This window comes from Hypomesus transpacificus, chromosome 10, assembly GCF_021917145.1.
Source record: "Hypomesus transpacificus isolate Combined female chromosome 10, fHypTra1, whole genome shotgun sequence".
Taxonomy (NCBI): domain Eukaryota; kingdom Metazoa; phylum Chordata; class Actinopteri; order Osmeriformes; family Osmeridae; genus Hypomesus; species Hypomesus transpacificus.
In genome coordinates, this window is record NC_061069.1 from 11,594,618 (window position 1) to 11,616,147 (window position 21,530).

General features: G+C 42.7%; 4 protein-coding genes across 4 annotated transcripts; all 4 read right to left on the bottom strand.

Moving 5' to 3' along the window:
• Window positions 1–5,500: 5,500 nt before the first annotated feature.
• On the bottom strand, window positions 5,501–8,206 carry and2 (actinodin2). The gene is made up of 4 exons (XM_047027162.1): window positions 8,119–8,206; window positions 7,917–7,961; window positions 7,633–7,781; window positions 5,501–7,419 (listed from the first exon to the last, which is right to left on the bottom strand). The coding sequence occupies exons 1-4, from the start codon at window positions 8,204–8,206 to the stop codon at window positions 6,049–6,051; spliced, it is 1,653 nt and encodes a 550-aa protein (XP_046883118.1). The 3' UTR covers window positions 5,501–6,048.
• A 5,034-nt stretch (window positions 8,207–13,240) lies between these two features.
• Window positions 13,241–15,217, bottom strand: apoda.1 (apolipoprotein Da, duplicate 1). The gene is made up of 5 exons (XM_047028533.1): window positions 15,177–15,217; window positions 14,556–14,693; window positions 14,240–14,361; window positions 13,982–14,067; window positions 13,241–13,801 (listed from the first exon to the last, which is right to left on the bottom strand). The coding sequence occupies exons 2-5, from the start codon at window positions 14,691–14,693 to the stop codon at window positions 13,566–13,568; spliced, it is 582 nt and encodes a 193-aa protein (XP_046884489.1). The 5' UTR covers window positions 15,177–15,217; the 3' UTR covers window positions 13,241–13,565.
• Window positions 15,218–15,645: 428 nt separating this feature from the next.
• On the bottom strand, window positions 15,646–17,860 carry LOC124473195 (apolipoprotein D-like). Its single transcript, XM_047028532.1, has 5 exons — window positions 17,839–17,860; window positions 17,406–17,555; window positions 17,002–17,123; window positions 16,262–16,350; window positions 15,646–15,983 (listed from the first exon to the last, which is right to left on the bottom strand). The coding sequence occupies exons 2-5, from the start codon at window positions 17,523–17,525 to the stop codon at window positions 15,733–15,735; spliced, it is 582 nt and encodes a 193-aa protein (XP_046884488.1). The 5' UTR covers window positions 17,526–17,555; window positions 17,839–17,860; the 3' UTR covers window positions 15,646–15,732.
• A 1,294-nt stretch (window positions 17,861–19,154) lies between these two features.
• Window positions 19,155–20,879, bottom strand: LOC124473200 (apolipoprotein D-like). The gene is made up of 5 exons (XM_047028537.1): window positions 20,811–20,879; window positions 20,342–20,468; window positions 19,923–20,044; window positions 19,751–19,845; window positions 19,155–19,540 (listed from the first exon to the last, which is right to left on the bottom strand). Exons 2-4 carry the CDS (start codon window positions 20,459–20,461, stop codon window positions 19,797–19,799), a joined length of 291 nt encoding a protein of 96 aa, XP_046884493.1. The 5' UTR covers window positions 20,462–20,468; window positions 20,811–20,879; the 3' UTR covers window positions 19,155–19,540; window positions 19,751–19,796.
• Between the last annotated feature and the right edge of the window lie 651 nt (window positions 20,880–21,530).

The window sequence follows — 21,530 nt, forward strand, 5'->3', positions numbered from 1 at the left end:
TCCGTCATGGCCGATGATGACATCCACTTCTGACTTCAATGGTAAGTTCTCTGGTAATGGTAAGTCCTATCCTGGATCCACAGGGCTTGTCACAAGTGGGACATGCATCTGTACTAGTGGTGGAACTGGCAACCTTGGTTGAGTTTCTACACATACACACGCACACGGACACACACATGTACACACAAGGACAGGACAGACACACAAACGTAGGCACACACACACATAGACACACACACACATACACAAGTTAGAGGAACACGGTTGGTGCTGAGGTATGTTCTTACTGTAATGACTTTTTCAACGGAAGGAAACTATTTTTTGTTTCACCTTGACATCTGGTAAACATCTGGGAGCCATAGCACCCGGTCATTTACTGCGTACTGGTCAACGTTTCATACCTTCAACATACACTAAACATAAAACCCTCATAGAGTGCACTGTTCTCCCACTGCAGTAATGAGCAGCCGCTGAACCTACTGTTCGAGACTATGTTCCGGAGGCTGAGAGTAGTTTTTTGAAAGAAAAATAAGCTCAGAAAAGAAAAGAGAGTGAGCCTTCATTCAAAGGGAACTCCATGTGAGTTCTCTGTTCTCGTCGCCTAGAAAGAAGAGAGAAGGATTTTGCGCGTAGCACAGTGTTGCTGCTGAATCACGCTGTGAGAAAAACAGGTCCCAGTGGAACCACTTAGTCAGAGCGAGTCTCTATCTGATACACTGCAGAGAAGAAGCAAATATTCTGGTCCGAAACAGGTGGATGACAATCACCAGAGTCCTCACAGGACATCTACTGTACAGTCATGCATTTACAGTGACGGGGGTGTAAGGCTTGCTCGGTGTATTCACTGGTGATTTTGAGGTAAATTACAATTAATTGCAAAAATAACATTGAGGTGAGAGACTCCAAGAGAGGGAGGTTCAACAGATTAACAAACATCATGTTCTTTTCTGCTCTGGATCTGTCAACCTCCGTGATGTTTACTAGGGCTGCAGCAAGTTGTGTTCTTGTACTGCCACAGATGTGGTGTGACTATGTCAGGGGGTGAACATATCAGCAAGACATGTTCTAGTTGTCCTGTTGTGGAAGGCGTACAAGATTGATTGGGATGAATGAGAATGCACTCAGAAGGCTTCAGAGGAACATGTGTGCAGATCTCTTTTTGCAGTTGGACTGTGTGTGTGTGTGTGTTATGTCTGTGTGTGGGGGGGGAGGAGTGTGTGTGTGTGTGTGTGTGTGTGTGTGTGCATACATGTGATCTCTTAGTAAATAATTGAGACATCTACTGAAAAACTGAAAGATAGCACTTCAATCCACATACCTCTTTGCTGCTTCAGGTCAGGGAATCTCAGCCAGGTTTGTTGCAAACATGGATGCCTCAACATTTGAAGGTTCGTCTTCATTCTCACTTGGAGACAAACTGTCAAATTCGGCTTCAAACATTTGATGAACAGTCTCTCGCCTCTCTCTCAAGCTGTGTGTGAGTTGAATGCAAATGCACTCTACTGTACACCACAATTTAGAACCACAGGGTTCTACAGATACCCAGGCTCAAGCGAATGAATGCACACAAGGCTAATTTTTGGTTGGCGTTTTCACCCACTCTTGCTGATCCTCATTACAATTCATGAGCCAGTTTGATAGGAGCTAATGCTGTTCCTCTGGTCTCCAGGGCTGAGGAGGCCACAGAAGGCCAGTCAGCAGTATTTGTGTTCGGGGCTGCTAACCACAGCAGCTGAGCCACTCCTGGGTCTTCACCAGCTTCTGAGGCTACAGCTTACGAAGGAGCTGTTAGAAGGTGGTCACTCAGTCAGCTAAAAAAACACTCCACAAAAACCCCTGTGCACCCAAAATGACAAGAAGGCACGGATAACATGGATTCTCATTGTAGGCCAAAAGTCTTTATCTCTCTCCCTCTCTCTCTCTCTCTCTCTCTCTCTCTCATCCTCACTCTGTTTGTCTCTTTCTCTTCCTCCATCCTTTTTTAGCCCTCTAAACACAGCTGTAACTTAACACAATGTACTATTGCGTACGACAGTCTCCTGTGCTCGAGCAGTGAGGCAGGATAGAGGACTTCATCGCAGAGCAGAGCCAGCCACAGTAGCGATGCTCTACAGCATGTTTGTGAGGGAAACAGATCGATGACAAAGGCTGTCAGAGCAGCTCAGTGTCTCGTCTGTCTAGATTGGGTTTGAAAGGCCATGTGTCATGTGGTTAATGAATTAAAGAGGTGCACTGCCAAGTCGGATCAGGGCTTGTGACAACCATCAATATCTCACATGCGTTGCATTCTCCCCTGGAGGAAGTGATGGAGGGTAATGTCACAAGAGGAAGTGATGGAGGGTAATGTCACAAGAGGAAGTGATGGACAGTAATGTCACAAGACAATATGACAACGTCCTCACATCATGTGCTTTGTGAACATACTTGATGTCTTTGGTTCTCAAATCTTTGATTACTACCCACATGTAGGGGTATAGGCATATTGATTTAAAGGCATTGTTTTAGTTCAGTCTGGTAATCATTTATCCAAGGCTTTTAACTGCTTGACATTGGTCTTGGAATAAAAATATCTAAAGTTTGGTTATGTTTCAAAGATCAAATTCAAATTGTAAAAAGTGAGCACTTCTATTTAGCTCTGAATGAGATAACAGGGGATGAGCAACAATATAAGCAATTCAACAGGTTAATCTACCGCATGCATAATATCAAAAAGTTGGAACACAATTGCTTGGTACAGTATAATTACTGGCTCGCAACACCACAGGGAGTATAGAGAAAGAAAACAGCAACAGTCAGATTTCCTCTATTTATTTATTACTGCCAATGTTTGTGTGAAAATAGATTTGGAAAGTACATGCAATAATATACAAGAATACAGATCTCTGTGGGGCTCCTCTTCACAATTGGCATCTTGCTGTGAGGCTCAGCTATGTTTTTAAATTGAAAAGTAATGAAATCTTCAAGGAATATACTTCAAGGTGGGAAGAGAAATGTGGGTTTGAGTTTGGTATAAGGTTTCATAACCTCAGTTGACTGCAGTTTACTGTTGCTCCTCTTAGAAAGCTACATCTTGCCTTCACACGTGATCTTTTACAGAGTTTCTACTGGATCTGGAAACGTGTGAAAGGAAACCATTTCAAACACCACATCAAACAAAAACAACTGAACGATCACGCAACCATAAAAACAAATACATGTAAACAGAATTTTTGTCCTCAGAACAATTAATAAAATACTGTTAGTTCACTGATCCCAGGCCCTCTGTCCAACATTCCCACCTTCTTTTCATTCAATCTTGTCATCCAAAACCAGAGATCTTAACAGCATCCCAGACCACTTTAACATGATTTATTTGACATCAACAACAAGCCATTACAACAACATTCAGGTTCTCCACCCCCGAGTCAATCCCCATTTAATTATCCCTACTTTAAAATTCCATCACTGAAATAGTTACAGCAGTGTGTAACCTACAGTGGCAGCAGAGCCTACAGTCCCAGACACTATAAAGCCAGCGACCTGTAAACACACTATTCCTGCTCCAGTTTGTAGTGTTTCACAACACAGACACTGAACTGGTGCTGACAAATCAAGCAATAAGTAACACATCAGTGCACTTATAGCTCTGCTTTTATTGTCCCTTACCTATCAGAGAGAAAACTCGACAGCGATACATAGAAAAGGAAATTAAATTCCATGCCTCATAACGGCAGTTGACTTTATCACTGCAGTGGAAAGGGATTCTCTGTGGTTCTGTAAATGGAAGGTTAAGACTTCCCTGGGCATCTGACAGCCCTCCAAACACACATATCTCCTCCAGCCCACTCCAATTTCAGATTTGTCCAGCTGGAAACCAGCCCAAAGAGTTATTAGTCCATGTCAACTCTATTGCTCCCATTGGCCATGTAGCTGCTTATGAAAGCTAGAGTAAAGCCTGAAAATAAATGATGTTCAGATTGCAATCATATTTTAAGGTTACAGTTCTGGTGGTGTACTGAAGAAGTAAAGAGACTTTTTGTGCTTCATGAACAAGCAGCAAATTACCATGACATGGGCAGTTTGGATAGGATACATGTACAGTGAATCCTTTTATAATTCAGCATGGGGGTTTTCAATCCTATTATCATGTAATATTTAAATGCTGTTGAAGGAATTTACAGCAGAGAACCACATGAATCCCCATGACAGAAGGAGACAGACAGGCATATATGTAGACTGTCTCATTACATGGAATTATTAGTCAGTAATTAACAATAAATGCCTATCTAGGAATATTCATTTTGATAAATACGTTCCACGCACTGAATTGCTGAAAGTCATTTTATAACATGATAAAATCTGAATCCCAATCAATTCATTCTCAGAGGTGTGAAATAAATTAATTCATAAGATATTCTATTTCCTCTCATTTCTTCAGACAATGATTTGATCTTGAGCCTTCGGAGAATAGTTTTTATACAATTCGATTATAAACAACAGCATTCTCTCTTCGTGATCTTTTTACCAAGGGAGTGTAACATTACTCTGCACATCCCCTGTCCTGTGGCACTTGATTCATTACTGCTTAAGAGAACGTAGTGAGTTTCTGATGCCCCCTTGTGGAAGTAGTAGTAAGCCTAACAGTCGCTTCCTTCATTTCTTTATATTTTGAAGGACGCCTCGTAATCATTGTTTAAATGTTGAGCTGTTACAACTAGTCAGTCAGTCTCCCTCCGCTTCTAAACGTCATCTTTTTTTTTTTTTACTGCCGAATGCAGCTGAACACGCGAAGAGGAAGGTCCGTTTCAACCCGAGGAAAGGAGAACCCCTCCATAAAACCAAACGTTTACTAGTAGACACCTGCAATTAGGGAGCATATTTCCCCCGGCTTCCAACGGAGCGTGTTGACGTTCAGGTACTCATTACTGTGTCCCGCTGCGTGCTAGCTGCCTTTAAAACTGTCAGCAGCGGCCGTAGCCCTCAGCCTAGGGTGTAGCACGTTGGTGACAGCTCAACCACAGGGTAGGCCTCGAACCCCTCTGTTTGACACAGATACTGTTATGCAAATTGATAGCCATGGTACGCATCCCTACAACAGTCTTATTCAGTCCTTAGTTTATGCGCAAAATTGATCCAACATCTTGATCAAGATGACACAATTGAACTGAAAGCTCAAAGCTGGAGTTGCTGGGTCTTTGTTGTTTATTGGTCTGTCAGTTCTGTACAGTGCCAAAAAGGTTGATTCTCAGAGCTTTTCATCTCAGCCTCTCTACTTCTTGAACATGTTAAGAATTTGTGTTGTTAAGAGTACGTGAAGTGAAGTGGCAATGTGTAAGACAAGACAGCAGTGGGATAGAGTTTGTGACTTGCATGTGGGTCTGTGTCAGTACAGTAATACATACAGTGTATCTTATGGTACAGTTTTAAGCTGTCAAGGTCACTTGAAAAAAATAATCTTGTTTTATTTTCAATGTTTCTTTACAATTTGGTTGGATGTGCTTTTGACTTGACTTTTCAGAGCAATAGGTTATCATGTCCTCAGAAGTAAATGCCAGCTTAGTTTCAGAACATGTCTTTATTTTGAACTTAAAAAAAAACAAAATAGTGGAGTGTGTTTGAGGTCTACAGTTACAGAAAAGCTATGAAAACAACATTAAATACACTTTAGAGAGAATAATGTTCACAAATCAATGTACAACACGAGGAGATACTTTGCATACACATGAATTATGACTAATCCACCTTCAAGTACAGTACTCTACTCTAGAACACACACCGTCTACACAGAGAACTGCTCCTGCAGACATACAATGTTGTGTTTAATTCACACATTTTACCTAGTTTTGACCATAAAACCTATAGAAACGTATAGCCCATTAATATAACTGACTGGAACTGGAACATATCGGGACATATGATATCTCTGTGATCAGAGTTTTGGATCCCAGATCTGGGTGTCAGTGTTGATCGAACCATGTCACCCTGCTAGACTGTGTGTGTGTGTGAGTGGGAGTGTGCCAGTGCGACACATATAATGGCTCGTTATCATGACCGTGTAACTCAGATGATTCACTTCTTCCTGTACTGGCTCATGTATCCCCTGAGGAAGTCTTCGAACCGTGGGCCGGCGTACTCGGGAGTTGCGTAGCCAGCGAAGGGGTGTGGCGCTCCGGCCTCGTGGCTCGGCTCCTCCTGCTGGGCGGGTTCATCGGCGGCGGCGGCGGCGGGGTTGGCACGACGCAGGCGGCAGTTGTAGTCGACCTCAGGGTCGCAGTCGGGGTGTGGCTCGATCACACCGTTCCTGGAGGGGCCGGCGGCGGCGGGGGCAGGAGCAGCGAACTTGCTGCAGGCCGGGTCAAACGGGTGGCAGGCAGGGGCGGCGGGGGCGGGTGCAGCAGCCTTGGCATCATCGCTGGCCTCCACGACCGCGCAGCCCTCGTCGTAGTGGATGTAGCAGTCGTACCCCTCCTTCGTCTTGCCCTTGACCCCCAGGCGGGAGCGGACTTCGTACTGGGGCAGGAGCTGGAGTGGCTTACGCAGGGCGGCAGCTGCCCTCAGCAGGCAGAAGGGGTCGTAGGTGGGGTCGCAGGGCGCCAGGGCGGGGCGGAATGGGGCAGGGGCGAGGGCGGGGGGCGCCGGCTCATCCTTGGGGGTGTACTCCAGCACGGGCTTGGTGAGGCTGGACAACTTGGTGGCGGTCAGGGGGTTGCAGCCCTCGTCGAAGAGGGGGTTGCAGTGCTGCTCCTTGGGGGCTTGTTCGACCGCAGCAGCCTCAGGAGCGGGCGCTGGCGGGGAGGCCACGTTGGCCACACACAGGGGGTCGATCTCGGGGTTGCAGGTGGGGTACAGGTGGTAGTAGCCGGTGGGGGCCTTTTGCACCAGCAGGGGCTTACAGTAGGGGTCCCTGGTGGGGTCGCAGCCCAGGGCCGAGTAGGACGGGGCGGGGCCGGGGGCGGGGCGGTACCCGTAGGCGGCACGCAAGTGGTACTGGAGACACTCGACGTCGGAGGGGTTGCAGATGCGTAGGAGCTCCGTCTTCTGCTCGGCGCTCAGGAAGGACTCCAGGACAGGGGCGTAGTAGTAGAAACCTGTGGGGGACTTCATGGGGATGGGCAGCATGGGGGTCAGGATGGGAGCTGGGACTTTGGCCGGGGCCGGGGCAGGCTCTGGGGCTGCGGCCTTGGGCCGCAGAGGGAACAGGCAGTAGGGGTCGTAGTAGGGGTTGCACAGCCTGGCGGGGGCTGCTTTGACGGGAGCGGGCATGACCAACTTGGCTTTGGGCTTGCTGGTGGACTCTGCGATGCACTCGGGGTCGTCCGAGTCGGCGCACGACTTGTAGATCTCGCTGAGGTGGGTGAGGTAGTGGTTGAAGGTGGGGCTTTCCTCAGATCTGTGCTTGTTCTGCAGGTAAGCCATGTACATACGGTCCAGGTCCTCTACCTGGGGCACACAGAGAGGGAGAGAGGGAGGGAGGGAAAGACATCAAGATCAGGAAATAATACGACGGGAATGACTTTCCTTGGTTCCTTTCATACAGTGTACATACTAACCCTTTACCCAAGATTGACTGACTGTCAAACTGTCAAAATGTCAAGTTATTTTGTACCCAGAGAACAAAAAAGTCTAATAATAATCGTTCCCGCTGTCACTCACTCCTTCCTGATTTCCAGTCTCCATGAAGTACTTGTACCACCCCCAGAAGTCTGGCAGATGCTTGAACTGGGGCAGGCTTCTCGTGTTGCGAACCAGCTTCTTCAGGTTGGCCATGGCATGGCTTTTCACCTCACTAGATACGGCAGTGTCTGATCAAAAACGGAGAATGTCGATAAATCCTATGTAAAGCTGTGTGTGTGTGTTTATGAATGTACCATACAGGCGTTGCATCTCCCATCCTTCATGAGCAATACATCCAGACTCAGCATGTTCCTCTCACTCACCCTCCCCTTGCTCCGGCTGCCCCACAGGCATGGCCCCCAGCAACTCTGTAAAACAGAAACAGGGACATGAGAGGACTGGAACCAGATGTTGTGTTCCCTCCTACAGCAGGGGAAAATGCTGACCCGCTAACAAGCCCGAGGAGGAGGGGAGTCGACGGCAGGCGCGGGGCAGCGTCCTGCAGACCCCCACGCGGCTGCCTACCTTTGAACACAATCACAAGTATACGGGGTCGCAACGGGGGGGGGTTGTGTGCTCCTGATATTGGGGGGCCCACTGAAAGTCGAGCCATAAAACTACAAAGCAACATGCTCAAAGCAACCCAACACGTACACACACACACACACACCCTCCACTCCAATGATTGAAACATTGTGAAGATGACGAGGGGGTGACATGTTCAGCGGGCATCACAGCTCCACACGTATGTACTTAGCGGCAGGGGTTGCCTTTAGAACTTTACGACTTGGAGGAAAAAGCACAGTCAGCTGATTATACATAAGCCCTCAGTCGCTCACCTTCACCAAGGACAAATAATGCTGCTCTGAAGTATTAATGACATACTGTCCTGGCAGAGTGAAACACACATAAAAGGCTGTAACGAACGATCATCTGAATCCATTATATTTCATCTAACGATCTACGACTATCCATCATCACTGACATTTAGTCATCTCATAAATCTATTTGTATACACTTTATCAATGATTTGTTGGTAATACTGTTTGCATAAAGTTTCATGAGACTTTGGCTTTATGGGAGACAGCTGCAGTGTATTGTGGCTAGAGTAATTTCCTTTTGTTTGCCTACCAGTTAACGTGTATATGACAGCTTAGACAATGAAACCTTGAAATATCACCTGGTAATAAGACAACTGCCAGCAGGATTCCAGTGTAGATCAGGGAAGACCACCGTCTGCCAACAGGCGCCATTTTCTGTCTCCTTTCTTTTCCTAAGGTAGATGGAGGAGATTCTGTCTCAGGGGATCCAGTGGGACAAACAGTTACCTTCGAGTCCAGAGACATGACCTCTGAAATGGGATACTGATAGTCTCCTCTCAGTGCCTTGTTAGGTGATTAACTTTAAGGTAAAGTACTTGATCTCAAATGGAATCTGTGAAATGTCCGTTTGTAGCTACTGTATACAAGTCAAGAAGGTCCACTGAAGTAAAAAGATCATGTTAAGTGAAAAGACAGAAAATATGAGAGTTAGTGGAACTCGAAGCTGAACTACTGTGAACTGAGAAACTGTATTTGCTCACAATACTTTGGGCTGTGACTGTAACCGTAACCTCAACAAAGTACATCTCAATTCAGTTACAAAAGCACTGAAAAGCATTTTTTCTGTCCACACATTACCCAGTTTTGGTCAAAAAACAAGAATTGCTGGACCCCTACCTGTAAGGTGTTGAATGTTCAGACCTCCTAGGATCACCTCAAGAGCCGCTGCAGGCTCTCTGGACTGAGTGCTGAGGACGTGATGTTAGCCTGGGATGTGTTCACTTTATCTCTCTGCTCCCTGTATGGGACAGTTGGGCTGGGCAACATTTTTAAGGAGCCCTTTAATCATTAAAAACAAAAAGGCATGTCATATGGCTGAAGCACGCTGTTAGGAGCGACAGGATTGGCTCCTGTACCGTTGGGCCAGCCAATGGGGGTCCTGTAATTAGGGCGAGGTGAACAGTAAGACAAGTCTGCTGAAGGAGCATCCACTGGGTGTTATTTATGTGTTGGATAAAAGTGTCTGCTCTGAGATGGAATTTATGTGCATGATGACATACAGAAGACATATAGGAGACAGAAAAAGAAGAAAAAAAATGTGATTCCCGAAGACAAACGGCTTGTGAACATCTCTTGCTCAATTACAGTCAGGAGTAACTGTTTTGGGGTAACAGTATAGGAGAGACTGTTACTGTATGTCAATGTATGTGTGTTCTGAAAGAGAAGACTGAATAAAGCAAATAACAGAAATCACACAAGTAGTTTTTTTTGCCACCAGTCCACCTGGTCTCTGAGAGATGCAAAAACATTTGATGAAGCCAGAGAAAGCTGTTGCAGGTTTATATCAAGTGATGGTCTCTTATGTAAGAACATCCCATTTCACTCTGAATGCAATGGCCCTCTTTGTGAATCTAATACATAAGTTTGACCAAGCATGTTGATCAATGGGGACAATCTCTATCTCAATCTCTCTTGATACTTTTGAAAGATACAGTGAAAATGTTGAATTTTGATTTCTGTTGCAATTACATTTATGTTCAGATACTGTATGTTATGTGTGTATACATATGTATACATGCAGTGTGCGAATTATACAATGACAATCGGGGGAGTGAATTTCTTCCCCAGGGCTTGTATTGACCCCCCCAACCTGTTGAATTTACCTCTTTTGGAGGGGTCCAAGTCTTAATTGGGGGGGTCAGACCCCCCTAAACCCCCCCATAATTCCCTATGTTAAGGTGTGTGGCATTTAGCTTACCTTTTTCTTTGTACTTCTCATGTCATTAAGGGATAGTATGTGTCCTACTGGAAAAGTATTGAATTTAATGTCACAAATTGTATTTAATGCTATTGCAGCCATAACAACAAAATACAGAAAAATCTTTTTTTTATAAAGATGGGGGGAAAAAAGATTTGTGTGAAAGGCTTAGAAAGCTGTTAAAAACTGCATGTGAAAGGAAAACTCATTAGAAAACCAGACCCTTGTTGTAAAAATAATGACGCCCTGACAACCACGTTCACATAAGCAGTTTTATTATTGTGCTCCTTAACATGTAATAGGCCTGTACACAACAATAATTTTATTTTATGAGTTTTTATTATGATTATAATAGAACTTTCATAAAACTCTATAAAACTTTTTCAATAGTTAATACATATTAACACAATGTCACAGAATGTGCTGTATTTAATACAGAGGCATACTGTACATATTGTGAGATTGTGATAGAGTGATTTGTGTGAGCATAAATAATTCTGTCATTTTTTACTTTTTTTGCAGACCTCAATTCATCATTTGCCATCTGCAGTAAGTTTAAGTTGACTACATATAGGACTCTGAAATCACATATGTAATTATTTTTAAAACAGGTGTTCTTCAATGCTTAGAAACCTACAATCCAGTCTGGAAGCAGTTTAGAACACGAACAGAAACTCATAATTTTTGCATACCATATATGGAGTAATTTGGGGGATTTGAAGAATTTCACAACATCTGGAGCCAGTGTTGACTTTTTTAAAGAATTTGTTCAAACCTGGAACTTACATGAATGAAAATGATATGTCATTTACACTTTAAATTGATAGTCTGGCAAGTAAAAAAGGATGAAAATAGAGTTTTGTACACTTATCTGTTAACATATCAAAACTTTAAAGATGTTGAAACATTTTACGATGTCATCATCGTCAAAGAGGTCTTCAAAACCTGGGAAGACAGATGAAACATAACAAATGATGTCATGTCAGCCATATTTCAACATCATGCAAGCAAAGTATTTTCCTATTAAGTTTTAAGTAGGAACGTTGGGTCGCAGAGGAGCAAGGAGATAAAAGCAAAGACCTCTGGGAAAGCACTTGTTTCCAGTTCCTTCCTGGGTGTCTGAGTCAAGGTCAAAGGTCAATCTGAGAACTCTGTACGGACACGACCAGGATATCGTCTAATCCTACAGTAATCTTATAGAAATACATTTTTTACCTTAAAACCCACATTTGGGTTATTTAGAAGACTGAACCATATAAACTTTAACTATTCATGTCGGTCTTTGCATCAAAATGACATGAACCATTGGAGGCATGTCACATGTCAGCTCTCATAAGACTGTGGTATGCAGACAGCACTGAGCTGTCTTTGTTCTCAGTCTACGTTCCGTTTTCTGTGCATAAAAGCTGTCATCTAAAACCACAGCTACACACAAAAACAACAACACTTGACGAAAATGAAAGACTTTACCTATGAAACACACATGTATTACCTGTTCCCCCAGATAAACTAGGCACTTAAATGTTTGTTTTTTTCCCCTCCTATGTCAAGTTGAAGATTTTTGTACATTTTATTTTACCTTTATAAGACACATTTGTAGACACATTGCAAGCCTTCTCAATCTGCTTTTGTGAAATGCATTGGGGGAAACATCAATTTAGAGAGTCACAACAGTGTATGGGTGGTGCACATGTCTTTGAGTAGATATGTGAACTTCATATTTTCTCCTGTTGATCAACATCTAAACATCAGTTTGTCCATAACCTTGATTGCAATAGCTCCTGGATTCAAGATATCAGCTATCTGTCTGGTTGACAAAATAACACTTTTTCCACTTTAGTTTTGGGATCTTTCCAACAAGACACTGGATACCTATTTAAAATCAGTAAAGCCGGTCTCCTAAAGTGAGCATGCACACCTAACGAGTCTAAGTGTTCCCGCAGTGGAGGTCTGGGATGGATCTGTGTGGCATATGGGAGAAGCCATGCCTGTTTGATGTTGTTTGGCCCCAGGGCAAGGATCACACTCCATGATACAACTCACTTTGTAAAAATGGAGGGCAGTAAAGCTTTTCCTGCTGCCCCAGAGCCAACAGACTTCAGAAGTCTACAAGTGGAAAGTATCTGCTAATAGATTCAATGTGCCCTTAAAACTCTTCAACTCTAAAACTATTCAAAACATTTTTTTAAGAAAACAGGATGAGGTTCGGTGTCAATCTTCTTTAATCTGTTGAAATGATCCACAGAAATCTTGTTGTGAGCGGAGTACAACTGAATTTATCCTATAAGATTTTCATGTGCACCTTAATAGACTACAGCCTAGGCGAGCCAGGGACCTGGGAGCCGGGGAGGACACGTTCGATGAATTAAACTGATTTGTTGGAGGTCGTTAGAAAAAAGGCCTCTGCTGTTCTCAGCCCAGAAAATGAAAGTATGTCCTTAGGCTCTACAGTAGCCTATACTAAGTGCCAGTGTATCAAAGAAAAGCTGCTAGTTGTAACAAACAGTGCTTTTCTTTTCAGTAAAAAGCCTAAAAAATATAGCTACACGAAGTAGGCCTATATTGTTTCAAGCGAAGGCTTTTCAATTTCGAGGGACATCAGCAACCATTGAGGCTACACACTGCTGGCACTAGCGACTTAGTCAGAAAATCGCATCAATATTTACGCATGGCCTTCTAGGTTATACAACTGTGCTTTACAATAATGCAGCATTATACACTAATACTGTTGGCTACCTCACTTAAACTTGAGTTCACATATCGAACTCCCTAAACGTGTCTCAAACCACATGGTGGCAGTAGACGTCCGCCAGTGCTGCATGACCGAGAGAAAGGTCTTGAGGCAATCAATTAATCATTGAACTTTATTAAATCTAATACGTGACCTCACGTTTTCACTTTATGGCATAAACATGTGAATTAGGTCAGTTAACTTCTTGTGATACGACACAAATGTACTGTATGCCTGAATAAAATAGCTTTTAAATACAAACGACGAAATTACTGTACATTACAATTCGGATCCGCTCAAGAAAAACGTCTGAAAACCCATCACTGAAGCATATAGCCTACATTTGTCTTCGTAACATAACTTGGACGTGTGAGTTTATTTAAGTAAATTGATCCAGTAAACAGACTAATAATTCTGCCCTAAAATTTCAACTAAAGATCACTCAAAGTGTCTTGTCACACCCTTGCTGCCTGCTAGCGATCATTCTGCTAACGTCAATGTTGTTGTTGCTAAAAGTTGCCCTTGATTTTTCAATGGTAGCCGCTGGTAGAGTTCTCGTGCGACTGAGGATCCAGGCGAAGTCCACATGGAACAGTCTCAGGACGTCAGTACAGGAGTAGATTAAGGCAAAATTGTCGTAGTCCGTGGACAAAATCCAGTATGGGGAATAAGGCAGGACTGTGGGACACACAGAAACAACGCAAATGTTTATTTCAGTATTTCAGTGAAGGCTAGATTAAACCAATGCGATCACATTATCCTTCTTATAAGGTCAACGAAAACAAGGGTTAAGCACACACTGACACGCACACACACACACACAAACACACACACACACACTCAAACACACACACTCACCATAGGAGTAGCTGATCCCAAGCTTGGCAGGATTCTTCAGATCCTCGGTGACTCCTGTCCCCTCAATAGTTCTCACCTCTCCTTTTCTGTCAGTGTTAGAATATGAAAGGGTTAAAAGCTCATGTCAGTATCAAAATATGTATCCACTAACTGCACTATATAATACAGAAATAAGCTTACGTCTTTAATCGAGCTCAAGATAAAACCGTCTAACTGGTTTGTTATCTTGTATTCATTACTGTAAGTGCTGATACTCACAGTATTTCTGAGCTGACAACTCGAATCGTTTGATCAAGCTTCATGGTGAAGTTGGTTTCAATGCACCTTCCTTTCTCAAACTGGGCCGGCAGCTTAGCGATTTCAAACCATCTTCCCATAAACTAGAATCAGGCAGAAAATAAAACACACACACAGATTCAGCAAAATCTTGTGTGCATGGTTCTAGCCATGTAATTTAGGGTTAAACAACTAGAGAAAGTAGCCATCTTTTTTGTACTTATGTACTTTTACATGTACAGTATAGGGGTCAAGATATGTCCTCATCGGTCAGATAAAATAAGAGGTGGTGTGGTACCTTCTTGATGCTGAAAGAAGCTTGGACTGATGGTTCTGGGCATGGGCCCCAATGGGGCACCTGGGCACTGATGAGGGGCAAGAGAAGGGCCAGAACGAGGGTAAAAGATAGCCTCATGTTTCCCAGGGTGACTGTCATCTGAGAGGAATCGACAATGTTTTGAGTTCAAATGTAAATCAAGAGCAAAGACGCCTGTTGTTGTCACGTATCTGTGTGTTCCAATGTTCCAACCAAACCTACGCCCTTGTCTAAAATTCGATTTGTCTGCATCCAGCAGTTCTTAAGCTTAAGCATCCCGAGAGTATGCAGGAACATTAAGCATTAGATTATAGATATTTATGCTATATCTGTAATTAAACTTTAACAAGGGCTATAGTACAGCATGTGAGATTGGATGGTTTATTTGAAAATGTACAACCATGGACACTTCTGCTATCCTCTAGTCAAGTCATATGAAAATAAAATGTATTAAAAATACAATTACAAATTCCCGCTAAAGATATTAAGTAAACAGTAAACAGCAAATAACAAGTATTCACAATCTATACATCTAAACAAAATGTACATGCCAATGTACATGACATCCAATATTATCTGTAAATAATAAACATCTTGTCTTACCTCTGTGGGCTCTAGGTCTACAAATCTGGTGCAGCTCTGGACACTGTGTATTTATAAGAGACGTTGGCTTCCTTAGGTCACGCTGCACTTAGACCTGAATGAGTTCCATTGTCGACACCAGGGCTTATTTCTGACATAAAGTAAACAATTATCTAATTAAAGTCATGGGGGACACACCAGGATAAATGTTATAAAACAATCTGTCTGGCTGGCCTCTTCTTTCGGGTGGACAGATTCTTTTCTAGGATGTTTTTGTGAGATTTGTGAGGATTTCCAGGCCTTCTGAGGCCTTTGAGATCAGCTTTTTTGTATTCTCTACTGCCTGTGATGGGTATTTTCTGTGGTGGGTATTTATTTGCAGAGGGAATAATTGATGGTTTTGTTTGGAAGCAACACACAATTTTCACAGCACGTGTGGAAATCTAAATCAAAATTATTTTCATCCCAAAATAACCTCACACAAAACATGTTTTATAATTCAGATATTTAATAAGGGAGGTTTATTGAATCAAAGTACAGTGAAATCATTACAAGTATTCCCACTCCTCTCCCTCACTCAGCAGTCTCTCTGTAACTGAGGCATGCTGCTGCAGTCGCTCTGGTTGCTGACCTGGAGCTGGTCATAGATGCCTTGAGACCTCAGGATGCTGAGCAGCTCCTCCACGGTGTCGGCGGAGAGGGTCCTCTCTCTGCTCATGATCCAGACAAAGACCCTGTGCTGCAGGTCTTCAACGTTGGTGCAGGAGTACACAAGGGTGTAGCTCTCATAGTCGGTGGACAGCACCCAGTAAGGGCCGGGTTTGGAACCTGAAACCGACAACACCATTGAAGCAAAAAGCAAGATGGACTTATTTAGCTTGTTTTGATTATGTTCTGCACATTTTAGGTTTTGACTAACTGTGAAAATTCTACCATAGATTAGTGGATCAATCTAATTCCACACAACATGCACTTTCAAGTACAGTTCATAATTTCACTAGAATTAAACTCAGACAGAAGGGTTAGATAGAAACTTTGGGACCAGATGTGTTCAATGTGAAGGACTTAAAAACTTATCCTCAACATTGTGAAGAAGTTGGCCCTACCTGTAAAGAAGTTCACTTCCAGCTTCGCAGGGTCAGAGGGGTCTACCACACGGGCGATTCCCTCGGAGGAGGTGACACGCCCATCGGACCTGCAACAGAAGAGGGGGAGGATTTGAACCTGTGACATCGTCCACGTGTTCAAACAACCGACACATTCATTTCCATCCCTGCCTTCAAAAATACAATTTCCCTCATACTCACCGATTGCTGTAAATGCTCTTTTACCTGTTAACCCCTCCCCTTAGTATTATTGTCTTATTCATCCCCATGGTCTGTCTGTATGATCTGTTGCCAATTGTTTAGTTCAGTCCTACTGTTGCACCAATGTTGCCTTGTCTGTTTCTCACCTGCCTATATCCTCTGTTCATTTCTGCCAGTCAGTCTATGTCTTTATTGTGGTTGTTGTCTGATGTAAATAGTCTGTCTTGCTTTGTGTTCTTGTGCTTTAACATTTTTTATCCTCTCTGATTCCCTATGTACAAATTCCCTGCTTGTTTTTCTTCTGTATGTTGTACTACTGTAGTTGTGTGCCGTTATGCTTTTAACCAGATTTTTTTTCCATAGCCCCCTTCCCATCTCCCTCAAAAAGCTTTTGCTTTTTGCCAGGCCATCTTTGGAAATAAGAATTTGTTCTTAAATGATTATACCTGGTTAAATAAAGGTTACATTTCAAAATTTTAAAAAACAAAAAAACAACCCTCCTTATGCTCGGTAAACAGATGGACATCGTGTCTACTCACTGCAGGGACTGATTGATGACCTCCACTGTGCCGTCACTCTGAAGGCCGTAGGTGGCCTGGCTACATTTTCCCTTCTGGAAGAAGGCAGGAACTTTCTGTATGCCGTGCCACCTTCCCATGTACTGTACACACAAGACAAGTGTGCGTTAAACACTTACTGGAAGACTGAATGTCTTTGGGATTCATAAAAAAAAACATTTGTTTTGACTGGGGATTCTGTATTCAGAACTGTAGAATTGAAGTTCTGATAATGGTCTGTGCCGCGATTAAATTTGCCCTGTGTCATTTTCAAATTTAAAATACTGTTCTAATGGTCAGTTCCAACGGTTTTAAGGATTTAGTTCTGAAATGACCACTGTACATCATGTTCCTAAGAGCCCAGGGGAGTGAGAGCCTCCATTTACCCGAGAGACATCAAAGCCCTGCTGGACCGGGGGCACAGGGCACTTCCCAGGGAGGATCATCTGCCCGTTGGTGGTCCACAGGGACAGGAGAGCGACACCAAGCACCATGAACATCTGCATCTTAGAGCTGAGACAAAGGTTCAGTCAGTCCTGTAAGGAAGGTTTAGAAAGAGAGACATGTAACATCTGCAAACTAAAAGCTGATGATCGTGAGAATGAGTCAGGAGGAGCCAATAATGTCCATGTTGTTCATGTTCACCATCTTGTTCTTATGGGTTTTAATACGGTCCCAAATATATTTTAATGCTTGACAAATATGCAATACCTAAAACCCTGAAAGGTTAAGTATTTACAGTAGGATTTAATTTCAGTACAATGGGTACTGAAGCATTTTCACATGATACCTTGCCATAGTGGTGAAATTGGTACTTACCTGTGGTGGAGACTGTGTGTGCGATGAACGTGGTTGCACATGGTTTATATACACATACAATACATAAAGATTGTTTACATAATGAGTGTCAGTGTTGTGAAACAGTTGAACCTACACATGTCACTGGAAATAGTCAAACCCTGCTCTATCACCTGTGTGCACACTAGGGGTTAACTTTCATTCATGTTTGGTCAATTTAGGCAGTTTCTCTCACACACACACACACACGCACACACACTCCTGCGACTCTGCCCGCTGTTGAGGAACAACTGAGGTTCTTCCTGATATTTGACCTTTTCCCTGGATGTAGCATAGACACTTTCTTTGATTAGGAGTCACAAATGTTGATTTATTAAATTGTTTTATGAAAAGTTTGCTTTTAGTAATATACCGTATTTTTCGGAAATAAAACCAAGGCTTGTACCCCAATTTCACAGTTTTCTTGTGGTTGTACGGCTTATATTTCGAAGCAGCGTAGGATATAGCCCGGTTTAAGAACAAAAAAGTAGCTTTGTCCCAAGATTTCTACAGACATTGCAGCTAATTTAAACCTGCACGGGGACTTATTGAAAGAGGAATTAAAAGAGGAATTGTTTACTGTGTCCCAGTTACACTATCAGGGCTTCGAAATACAGTGACTTGCTAAAGTAGACAAATAGCTAGTAGAACAACATTTCATAATAATTTCAGTAAATCAAACAGCTGCAAGACCCAGTGAAATGTTTTATACAGGTAGCAAACCAACGTTAGCTAGCATCGCTAACGACATAGGCTAATTCAACTTCGGTAGGCTATCCACGGGATTTGCAAGCTAGCTAAACTAATACTATATCTAAACAATTTTGTAGACATAACAATGGATTTTGTCACACATGGACATACTATCCACAACATGCAGTAAGATCGCCTACTCGTGCATTGCTTGGTAGTTCTATCGTTACCCGTATCAAGTGCTGCATATATTTCAGTGCGGTTTAAAATCCGATTTACAAACACAAAGCTCCCATTCTGGTGGGGTGCGGGTTATGGAAAATGCGGCTTGTTTCCCGGAAAATACGGTATATATTTGATCATTTAGATTTGTCAAAGATCAATTTAAAATGTCCGGTCCTCATTGACTTTGTTAGCTCAAGCCTTTACCTAACTGTATCAGTCATGGCTATGTTAATTTTTTTATACAAAAATATATTATGATGGTTATATTTGTTATATCTGATTCATTGATATTTCTTACATAATTAGCAGTTTATATAATTCAATACAAAAGTATTTGACCAACAGTCATTTATTAAAACATTGTAGATGGGTCAGCCAAGGGCAACCAATGTTTCTCTCTCTCTCTAATTGTCATACCAAAACAACCTCACACAAAACACATCTTATTATTCAGACATTTAATTACGGAGGTTCAATGAATCAAAGTACAGTGAAATCATTACAAGTATTCCCACTCCTCTCCCTCACTCAGGAGTCTCTGTCACTGAGGCATGCTGCTGCAGTCGCTCTGGTCGGTGACCTGGAGCTTGTCACCAGGAATGCCGTGAGACATCAGGATGCTGCGTAGCTCCTCCACGGTGTCAGCGGGGAGGCTACGCCCTCTGCTCAGGATCCAGGCAAAGTCCACATGCAGCAAGTCTTGAAAGTTGGTGCAGGAGTACACAAGGCTGTAGCTCTCATAGTCGGTGGACAGCAGGTCTGGAACCTGAAACAGACAACACCATCGAAGCAAAAGATGGACTTATTTCGCTTATTTTTCGATTATGTTCTGCACATTTTAGGTTAAGACTAAGTGTGAAATTTCTACCATAGATAAGTGGATCAATCTAATCCACACTCAAACGGAAGTATTAGATTTTTGGGACCATATGTGTTCAATGTTAATGACTGAAACTTGTGAAGAAGTTGGCCCTACCTGCGAAGAAGTTCACTTCCAGCTTGGCAGGGTCAGAGGTCAGAGGTCATGCCACACGGGCGATTCCCTTCGTGGAGGTGACAGCCCCATCGGACCTGCAACAGCATCGCCCACATGTGTTCAAACAACACTCCTTATGCTCGGTAAACACATGGACATTGTGTCTACTCACTGCAGGGACTGATTGATGACCTCCACTGTGCCGTCACTCTGAAGGCCGTAGGTGGCCTGGCTACATTTTCCCTTCTGGAAGACGGCAGGCAGTTTCTGTATGTCGTACCACCTTCCCATGTACTGTACACACAAGACAAGTCTGCGTTAAACACTTACTGGGAGACTGAATGTCTTTGAGATTCATTAAAAAAAACATTACTCTTAACTGGGGATCCTGTATGCAGAACTGTAAAATTGAAGTTCTAATAATTGTCTGTGCCTCAATTAATCCTACCCTGTGTCATTTACAAATTCAAAAACTGTTCTAATGGTCAGTTCAATGTTTTATGGATTTTTGTCTGAAAGGACCACTGTACATCCTGTTCCTAGGAGCCCTGGGGAGTGGAAGCGTCAGAAGTCAGGGCGTGATCCATTTACCCGGGGGACATCAAAGCCCTGCTGGACCAAGGGCACAGGGCACCTCCCAGGGTTGAGAGTCTGGCCACTGGTGGTCCACAGGGACAGGAGAGCGACACCAAGCACCATGAACATCTGCATCTTAGAGCTGAGACAAAGGTTCAGTCAATCCAGTGAAGAAGGTTCAGAAAGAGAGACACGTAACATCTACAAACTGAAAGTTGATGAACGTGAGAATGAGTCAGGAGGAACCAATAATGTCCACGTTGTTCATGTTCACCATGTTGTTCTTATGGGTTTCCTTAAGTTGAAGTATGCATTAACTAATAGGTTTTAATACTGTCACAAATATATTTTAATGCTTGACAAATATGCAATACCTAAACCCCTTAAAAGTAAAGTAATTACAATAGGATTTAATTTCCGTACAATGGATACTGTAGCATTTTCACATGACACCTTGCCATGTAGTGGTGAAATTGGTGCTTACCTGTGCTAGAGACAGTCTGTGTGTCCGCTGAACGTGGCTACACATGGTTTCTATACATATACAATACATAAAGATTGTTTGCATAATGGTTATACAAGTGTCAGTGTTGCGAAAGTTAAACCTTCACATGCCACTCTAAACAGTCCAAATGTTGGAGCATGACACCTGTGTACACAGTAGGGGTCTAACTTGTATTCATGTTTGGTAAAGTCAGACAGACTCTCACACACACACACTCACACACACACTCCTGCGACTCTGCCATCTGTTGAGAAACATCTGAGGTTCTTCCTGATATTAGACCTTTTCCCTCAATGTTGCATATACACTTTCTTTGATTAGGAGTCGCAAAAGTTAATTTATGAAATTGTTTTATGAAAAGTTTGTTTTAATTAATTAATGTATATCTCTGATCATTTCGATTTGTCAAAGATTGATTTAAATTGTCCGGTCCTCATTGACTTTGTAAGCTCAAGCCTTTACCCAACTGTATCAGTCATGGCTATGTTTATTTTTTTATACAAAAACATATTATGATGGATATATTTTATTATATCTAATTCATTGATATTTTTTTCATAATTAGCAGTTTATACAATTCAATAGAAAAGTATTTGACTAACAGTCATTTATTAAACATTGTAGATGGGTCAGCCAAGGGCATGTTTGCGAGATCAAACAATGTCTACAGGTGTCTCCTTTCTCACCAATCATCCATAA